The sequence below is a fragment of the Colobus angolensis genome, unplaced genomic scaffold (assembly GCF_000951035.1).
Source record: "Colobus angolensis palliatus isolate OR3802 unplaced genomic scaffold, Cang.pa_1.0 Scaffold83, whole genome shotgun sequence".
NCBI classification, from domain to species: domain Eukaryota; kingdom Metazoa; phylum Chordata; class Mammalia; order Primates; family Cercopithecidae; genus Colobus; species Colobus angolensis.
The window spans coordinates 2,616,579-2,625,243 of record NW_012122154.1 but is presented as its reverse complement, the minus strand read 5'-3'; the positions used below and the strand labels follow the sequence as shown (position 1 = coordinate 2,625,243).

At 41.0% G+C, this 8,665-nt stretch overlaps 1 protein-coding gene across 1 annotated transcript; it reads right to left on the bottom strand.

Annotated features, from left to right (window-relative positions):
- Positions 1–352: 352 nt before the first annotated feature.
- Positions 353–8,129, bottom strand: KRT28 (keratin 28, type I). Its single transcript, XM_011929817.1, has 8 exons — positions 7,614–8,129; positions 7,088–7,170; positions 6,407–6,563; positions 5,307–5,468; positions 5,102–5,227; positions 1,989–2,206; positions 1,309–1,364; positions 353–726 (listed from the first exon to the last, which is right to left on the bottom strand). The coding sequence occupies exons 1-8, from the start codon at positions 8,127–8,129 to the stop codon at positions 584–586; spliced, it is 1,461 nt and encodes a 486-aa protein (XP_011785207.1). The 3' UTR covers positions 353–583.
- Positions 8,130–8,665: the final 536 nt, after the last annotated feature.

Here is an 8,665-nt window from a genome sequence, read left to right as displayed (position 1 = left end):
CTAGGAAAAGTGTCACTGACACAAGCCATATTGCTGTGGAGTTTTCTGGAGATTATCCTGTTTAGATGAGGAATGATATCCTGAGTATTGTGAAAAGAAAGAGTTTGAGTTTGAGAGAGGCTCTTGGTAAAATACTGGGAATGCGTCATCTAGTGGTGAGACTTTTCAGTCACAGGAGAATTTCTGAATTTTTTGATTATTTGCCCACATAGACATGGTGTGATTGAAAGATTATGCCTAGTGAATGTTTAATATTCAAATGCCATGTGGCGGTATTGACTATTATTTAAAGCAACAGTGAAAGGCAATTAAAATATATTCCACAAATGTTTCTCTATGAATTAGACAGAGAAAAAAATCACAAATAATTATTTATTAGTCATCAGTGAATGGAAATGAATGCACATCAACTTTTTTATTTATTGGAAACAAACACCCAACATCCTGTAAAACTAAGAAAACAGATATTTTTGCTAAGTAACTTATCTTTAAAAGTAAAAAGTGTGTATATTCTCTCTGATATTTAGAATAACACAATTGTATAGGATCCTTTCCCAAATTATTCTTTTATCTAAAATGACAGCTAGAAAGGAACCCTTTGTTCTGTCTTGCCGTTGGTCATTTTAGATGTCTTTTCTTCAATGGAGTGAATCCTTGATGAAAGAACTTTACCACGTTGATCTATCTCTTCAACCACTGTCTTTACCAGTGTGGTTTTGGATAAATCTAGAAATAAAACATAAGAATACATATATTCAACCAAAAAGATTACATGACAATTCCACTGCTAGTTCAATGTAATATATTATGCGTATTTTTGATTGAGGGAGTAAGTGTATATTTATAATAATAGCTTGGGATAGTTTTAGCCACTTAATACTTCCCATTCAGAACAGTTTAGTTAAAATTACTTAAATATTGACTACGGTTGTAGTGTATGACTGCCATTAACGTAAAAGTATTGCTCTGATAGAAATAGAACTAGAGGGCTGGTGTGGAGGCTCACGCCTGTAATCCTAGCACTTTGGGAGGCCGAGGTGGGCAGATCACTTGAGGTCAGGAGTTTGAGACCAGCCTGGCCAACATGGTGAAACTCTGTCTCTATTAAAAATATAAAAAACTAGCCGGGCATGGTGGTGGGTGCTTGTAATCCCAGCTGCTCAGGAGGCTGAGGCAGGAGAATCACTTGAACCCAGGAGGTGGAGGTTGCAGTGAGCTGAGTTCGCACCATTGCCCTCCAGCCTGGGCAACAGAGCGAGACTCTGTCTCAAAAAAAAAAAAAAAAAAGGTAGAACTAGATTTTATTACCTTTAGATGAATTCCCAGAGCTTCCTGATCCAAAGCCCTTTGATTTGGAGCATGAACTGTAAAAGAAATATAATTTATTCTTTTATATTTCTGCTTACTATCAGTTAAGAAATATTCATTGACTCAATGAACTCAAGCGAAATTTGTATACCAAAAACAGGTCTTAGTTTTCTGTAGAGGAAACTCTTAAGATTTTTATGAGTAGGAGTTGAAAGTAATTAAATGTTATCTAAAGAGAGAGTTTAAATAAATCTTATTTCCATCTGATTTTTTTTTACACCCAAAAATTTAAAACTTAAGAACATACATACATATATACGGATCCAGGTGGTTTGTTCAGAGTACATTTATTTCAGGGCAGCAGTTATATTAGGTATGCACTGAAAGAAGGATAAAACCTGCTTGTGAGAGGTGGAGAGAATCTTGAAACCCACAGTGATTAACATGGACAACAGATGCAAATGGCTACAGGAACAGTTCCAGTCATCTAAGGCAGAGGAGAACACTGTGATGTACAAGATTTGGAAGAAATGACTCTCTTCCGAAAAAGCAAGAGATGGACATGCTTTTCTGCAGTGGGACTGAAAAAGAAAGGGCTTGGAAGTATGGAAGGCTAATGGGCAGCCCATGTTTGTAGCTTAAAAGAAGTAAAAACTGGATTTTCAAATGACTTTACTTACTTTCCGTCTCCATCTATCAGGCGGCAGTAGGTCTCAATTTCTTTTTCCAAGTGGACCTTAACGTCGAGGAGATGCTCATACTCCAGCTTCTGGCCCTCGGTCTCGGTTCTGACCTGGTGCAGCTGCTCCTCCAGGGCCCCGATCTGAGCCTGGATCTGTGCCAGCTGCGCACAGTAGTTGCTCTCAGTCTCCGTCAAGGAGCACTCCAGGGAGTGTTTCTGAGGATATCAAAGAAGCCATGGCAAGGGATGAAAACACTCTGAGGACCAGTAGAACAGTGTTTCTCAGTAACCAGCAGGATTGCTTCCTAGGCAGTTGTGGAAATTTGTGAGGCATGTCACAATCAAATGGGAAAGAAAGGAGGCTGGCATTTATGAAGTGGGGGCCAGGCATGATGGACGTGGGATCCCAATGTGGGATAAATGGCCCTTTTCCCACAAGACTTTTGATGTTCCACTGGACATAGGTGACATATAGGTTATATTTCTACTAAAACTGACTGATATATTAAAGCGCCTTTTAAGGATAGCAGAATAGAAAAATCGGTGTGGGAAAACTTGTATTTTGAAATTATATATTTATTTCTGAGTTACCTGTTGTTTGCGTGTTACTCTGCTACTGTCCCCGCAGATCCACCCCGCCAGTGTTCCAGGGCCTTTTGTGCTACTGGTTTTTTTTTTTTTCTAATCCATCTTTGATTTTCTGGTCTCTATCAAAGGTCTTTTATTAAGGTACCTGAGATTGAATGAGTGCCTTAACAGATGTGAGATTTCAAGGCAAGAGCTATATCTCATAACACAATACAGGCCATTATTTCGACACTACTCTTATGAACATCATACTTCCTCTTTGCTACTTCTACAGTCTGTAATTTGTCTTGGCATCTGCTCCCTACTTTAATGAAGGTAATTTTCCTCTTTCCTTTATTATAGATAAATATGTCTGGGCAATTATTACTTCTCTTGATATTAGTCATTATCCAAGTGTCCACCCCAACTTCCAGTCTTTCATTTCCCTTTCTTGTGTGGAGGAACTTCTGATCTTACGTGGTTGAAAATGAAAGATTTATTAAGAGAAGATGCAAGGCTCTGCCTCTTTCATTACATTTTCTAGAGTAGTCGGGCCCATGTATTTACCTAGTAAATTCATTTTATCTTAAAATACTTGCCTTTTTATTGCATTTATGGTATTATACTTCAAAAAATAATTTTGTGTATTTCTAAATCCATTACCTAGTGACTTCATTCTAGCATTGCAAAGAGGGAATTACACAATATTTGTCATCACAGGCAGACATTGGATCTAATGGGGCTGAGAACCTAACACTGACTTAGAGCTACTGACTTAGGCAAACAGGTGTGTTACATGGAGGGTGCTGGGCTCTCCAGGAGGACCTAAGTGGAAGGAGATCAGGATGGTAATGGGGAGAGTGAGGCATCAGGTAGCAAGACACCAGTGAGGTGTGTGCTCGGCAACTCAAAACTTTAATTTCCCTGGTAATGCGTCCTCCTAGGATATTCCTTTTTATGATTGCTAATACACCCATAAGTCAGAGGGGACAGCATCTCTACTTCACCGTCTTCCACTGTGAAGGCTGGCTTGTCAAAGAGGGAGGAGAACAGGATGAACTTGAAGGTTTGTACATCACAGGAAGCAAACGTGAACATTTATGTATTTAGACAACTCCCAACTTGCCAATGACTTGTGTTCTAGCTCTAGGAGATTGAGCTTAGAATTCATCATAAGACAACAGGGCCTCAGGGATGTAAGTTAGGTACCATGCTCCTATTATTCTAGAATTCAGTCGTGTCCTGTGTTAAGTGGGCTTTTTGTGTGTGGATTATCCTATGAGCCCAAATTATAGTACCACTGACTGCACAGACTCTAACTACTTTATAGCATCCTTGTTTCTATGTGAAAATGCTCACAATTCTGGTCTGGGGACTCGAAAATGTATTTCCACCAACGTAGCTCAGAAATAGAGGGAGGATTCACTCGCACGGCTCCTGCAGCAGGAACAGAGTCCTCCGGGATCTAGTTCAGGGAGGAAGGGAAATGGAGAAGAAAAAAGAAAAGAAAAGAAATATAACCAGGAGCCCACAGTGGCAGGGGGTCTCGGGTACCCGCTAGCAGCAGTGATGAGGGAGAGGAGAAGAGGGCCATCCTGGTTAAGTTAGGGGCCAGTCAGCGTAAAAACAAGTCTCCCGTCTAAATTCGACATGGGGAGAAAGCACACACCTTTAGAGGGCAGCTAAATCAAAAGAATCTCCCAATGTTTTGAGTCATCTTTTCCTTCTTGGCTCACTGCACTCACTTGGGTAATAGCTGCTCTCTGTGTTACAGCCTGGTGTCCTCAGGGGGCATGAAACCTCTTATGACGAAGGGAGTCCTTAGGCCACGTACATGCCGTAATTCTCAAAGTCAAGCCTTTTGAGCACTGCCAGCTCACACTCTAGAAGGGAAGCCATTTTTAATCCTGGCTGGCTTTAATCCATTTTGACTCCATGCTGATGTTTGAAGTAAGCCAGGAGCTGGTGGTATGTGCCCAAATGGCCGAAGGCCTGACTCCCAGGTGTGCCCTCCAGGATCTGACCTCCACCCTGGACTCTGTGGCGATGAAGAGCCTGACAGTGCCCATGTGGCATTCAGGTGTGTACCCTCTCTTTCTCTGCCTGACGAAACCACATGTGGCTTCTAATATGGCTTCATCAGTATCAGGAGATGTTGGTGTGATACTAGCTCCCCGCCCTGTGTGGCACTAGCCCCACACCCCTGATCATAGACCTGTGGCTAATTTTCAGATGGAGCAATACTGCTACTGTTTGTTCTGCAGGCCTAAACTGAATTACCCTGAGAAAGGATCTATGTGAAATGTCTATTTTCATGAAATGAACACTAAGCATCAGTCAGGAAGGAAACCCCCAGTGATGTCAAGGAGGAAGAAAAAGCTCTATTTTGAGGGTCTACGGATCTGTTTTTCCTGCTCTCCTCCACTCTCTGCTAAGTATTTGCAGGCAAAGGTGTAAAAGAAAAAAGAGGGAAGGGCAGAGGGAGGTGCTTCTCGGAGGCTTTCTAGAATCACAGGATCCAGGCTGATCTTCGCTGTCACCTACCGTGGCCGTTAGGGACTGCAGCTGGATCTCCAGGGTCTGCAGGGTGCGCCTCATCTCGGTGAGCTGGCTCCGGGCGGAGGTGGCTGCGCCTGCGTCGTGGGAGATCTGCTGCTGCAGCGAGGCGCTCTGCAGGGCCGGGCAAAAGGGTCACACGGAGTCCCCACCCGCCCGGGAAGTGTGGGCAGGGGGACGGGGCCCACCTCACCTTCTCGTTGAACCAGGCCTCCGCGTCCTTGCGATTCTGCTCTGCAAGGGCTTCGTACTCTGCTCGCATGTTGTTCAACAAAACCGTGAGGTCTACCCCGGGGGCCGCGTTCATCTCCACGTTCACGTTGCCCCCAGCGGCGCACTGCAAGGCCTTCATCTCCTGGAGGGAAGCAAGAGTGTGGCTTTAGGGGCATTGCAGGTTCACACTCTGTCTGAGAAGTTTTCAAACGTGTTACTTTATGTCTGAAAGTTTGTGGTCAGGTGTACAATTTATGGCACACAATTTTTTAATTGACATATTCGATCCATATTCATGCCAATTATCTATTTAATTAGTGAGCTGTTGGCTGGGCGCGGTGGTTCACTCCTGTAATCCCAGCACTTTGGGAGGCTGAGGCGGGCGGATCACTTGAAGTCAAGAGTCCAGACCAGCCTGGCTAACATGGCGAAAACCCTTCTCTACTACAAATACAAAAATTAGCCAGGCGTGATGTAGTCCCAGCTACTCCAGAGGCTGAGGCAGGAGAATTGCTTGAACCTGGCAGGTGGAGGTTACAGTGAGCCGAGATTGCGCCGCTGCACTCCAGCCTGGCGACAGAGTGTGACTCTGTCTCAAAACAAAAGAAAACAAACAACAAAAAAAATTAGGGACCTGTTAATTAAAATCACCACCATCACCAAAAGCAGTCATAGCACCCCAAGAGAAGTTAGTTATTCTTTTAAACGAGAAAGGGATTTAAAGACCAGAGAGTTACTCAACATATGGTTACTGACTAAATGTCAGGTTGATGGGAATAGAACAGTGGAAAAAATCCTGAAATCCTGGCCCTCATAGGCATTCATCCTAGGGATGACAGCTGTCATCTATTGAATGATTACTATATGCCAGACACTGTTCTGAGCATGTGACATGTATTAACTCATTGAAGCCTTTTAACATCCCCTCGTAGTAGGTAGTATTCTTAGACTAATCTGTCTATATCCGTTGGCAAAGTTTAACAATTAACCTGAATTACTATTGTGATTTTTAACCCCCAACCCCTGGTCAGTTTAAAATGTACAGAATTGTGATTGGACTACAGGTAAAGCTTCTCCTACCTCTTCATGGTTCTTCTTGAGATATGTCATCTCCTCACTCAGAGACTCATATTGCAGCTCCTGGTCAGTCCTGCAGAGTGTCAGCTCGTCCAGGACTCGCCGTAATCCGTTGATGTCAGCCTCTACGTTTTGGTGAAGGGTGAGCTCATTTTCATACCTTGGGGGGCATTTAAGTGAATTTCAGTGCCAGTAAGACTACCTCAAGAAACGGAAATATTCAATCCCAATTGCTTTAAACTGAAAATTAGAAATTGAATTAGGACTCTAAATAGTATAAAAATATATGAAGAAAACCGTCCTCTATTACCCCTACCCAATTCTGTACTGGATAATTGGCTGTTATTTCATCACACAAATTCCAATAGCATAACCTAGTTAAATAAAAATACACCATTTTGGAATTTTATTTTAGTTAATGTTTTTCCTTAGTTGACTAATGATTTACTGAACATCGACTTTGTGCTTGGCAGTATTCTAGGCAGGCAGAGAAATATATTGATATTTTGTTCCAGGAATATAATAGCTATGTATAAGTTGATTGTAACATTATAATACAAATCCTTTGCTTCCTTTTATCTTTTAGTTGATAGTTCATTCTACTTGGGATGAAACTGAAATTTTATTTAATGAATTAAATAAATAGAAACCTTTTTCTAGAGCAGGATTTTTTCTGTCACTTACTTTAGCCTGAAATCGTCAGCAGCCAGTCTGGCATTATCAATCTGCAGAATGACATTAGCATTAGTAGTAGTGGAGGAGATAATCTAGAATAAACCAAAACAGAGAACACAAAAATTAAGTATGCTCTTATGTAATTCATTATTTCAGGAAATGAAAAAGGTACTGAAGGTTTTGCATAAAAATCTCACCCTCCTTATGTAATAATCAAAATGTTTAAATGTAACTTTTAAAAATTAAAGACATGGTTTTATTTATTCTCATGTATTCACCTAACTTTAGAACTACAATACTTTTTTATTCATATGTCTATGAATGTACTTCAACATAAACAATGGAACTAATAACATTTTAACTACATTAAAACTCATGAATCAAAGGGCCCATTTTTGAATAATAGGAAGAATTGTTTAAATAAATAAATACAAGTTACAGATAACAGTCACAAAACATTTCCTATTGTATATCTTTTGCTAGGTATTTCTTAGTTTTAAATACTTGGGATAGTTCCAAATCTGTGATTTCTCACCTTATTCTTAAGATCCTCAATTGTTAGGTGATATCTGCTATAGTCATGATCAAGTCCACGGCAAGATCCGGGTCTGTATTTTTCATACCAACCCTTGATTTTTCTCTCTAATTCAGCATTTGCCTCCTCCAGAGCTCGCACGTTATCCAGGTAGGATGCCAAGCGGTCATTAAGATTTTGCATGGTCACCTTCTCATTTCCAGAGAGGAGTCCCCCTTCGCTTCCAGCAAAGCCAATACAAGCAACATTTCCAAGGGCACCACCAGCATGGCTCCCACCAGGAACGCTGCCCAAGCCCCCTCCCAAGGCACAGGAAAATTCACTTCCAGCAACAGAGCTGCCACATGCACTGCTGCCCGCAAAGCCTGCACCTCCATTGGGTGGTCTGACAGATCCAGCTCCAGACCTTAAGCAAACATGCCTGGATCCATTAGAAAATCGGAGAGACATGGTGCTTTGAGAAATGTTCACCTTGTCTGTGTGAAACTGTAACGTCCCAGGAGAACAAAATATCATGCACTGATGATTTCTTTGGGCTTTTATATACAACTATTGGGGCGTTCCTATTTGAGTTATATATGCCAAAAGAAAAATGGCATCACTTAGATTAGCATAAAATTATGTATAATTGAGTGATTTTAAAAATAATTAATGTCTAACATCCCTAGGTGTTGCTTTGGGCTATTTGTTATCTTAAATATAATAGGGTCTGTTCTATATTAAGTTTATTAATTTAACTTCTAATTTTGAGTGAGTAATCCTTTACTTTCATCTAGACCCTAGGCATGTACTATCATTACCTGGCGCCAGGTATTATCAAAGTTTTTATAAAGTTAAGTAAGATTATGATAGAGTTCTGTGAGGTACAGTAGGGTCTCAATTACCACTGAGGGGTATAAAGGACTGCTAACTACAGAAACAAATATTCTACCCCACCAGAAAAATATGTGTTATTTAGAAAACAGAGACTAGTGACATCTCTGTTCCTACCATGATTGTAACATTTATTTATTATCTTGGACAATGACACAAATATTGACCTATTATTTTGT

Coding starts and splice junctions, on each gene's coding strand:
- KRT28 (XM_011929817.1), bottom strand. CDS start 8,129: ATGATATTTTGTTCTCCTGGGACGTTACAGTTTCACACAGACAAGGTG. Junction 2,207..5,101: donor TGCAGTCCCTAACGGCCACG/GTAGGTGACAGC, acceptor TGATATCCTCAG/AAACACTCCCTGGAGTGCTC. Junction 727..1,308: donor CTCTGGGAATTCATCTAAAG/GTAATAAAATCT, acceptor TTTTATTTCTAG/ATTTATCCAAAACCACACTG.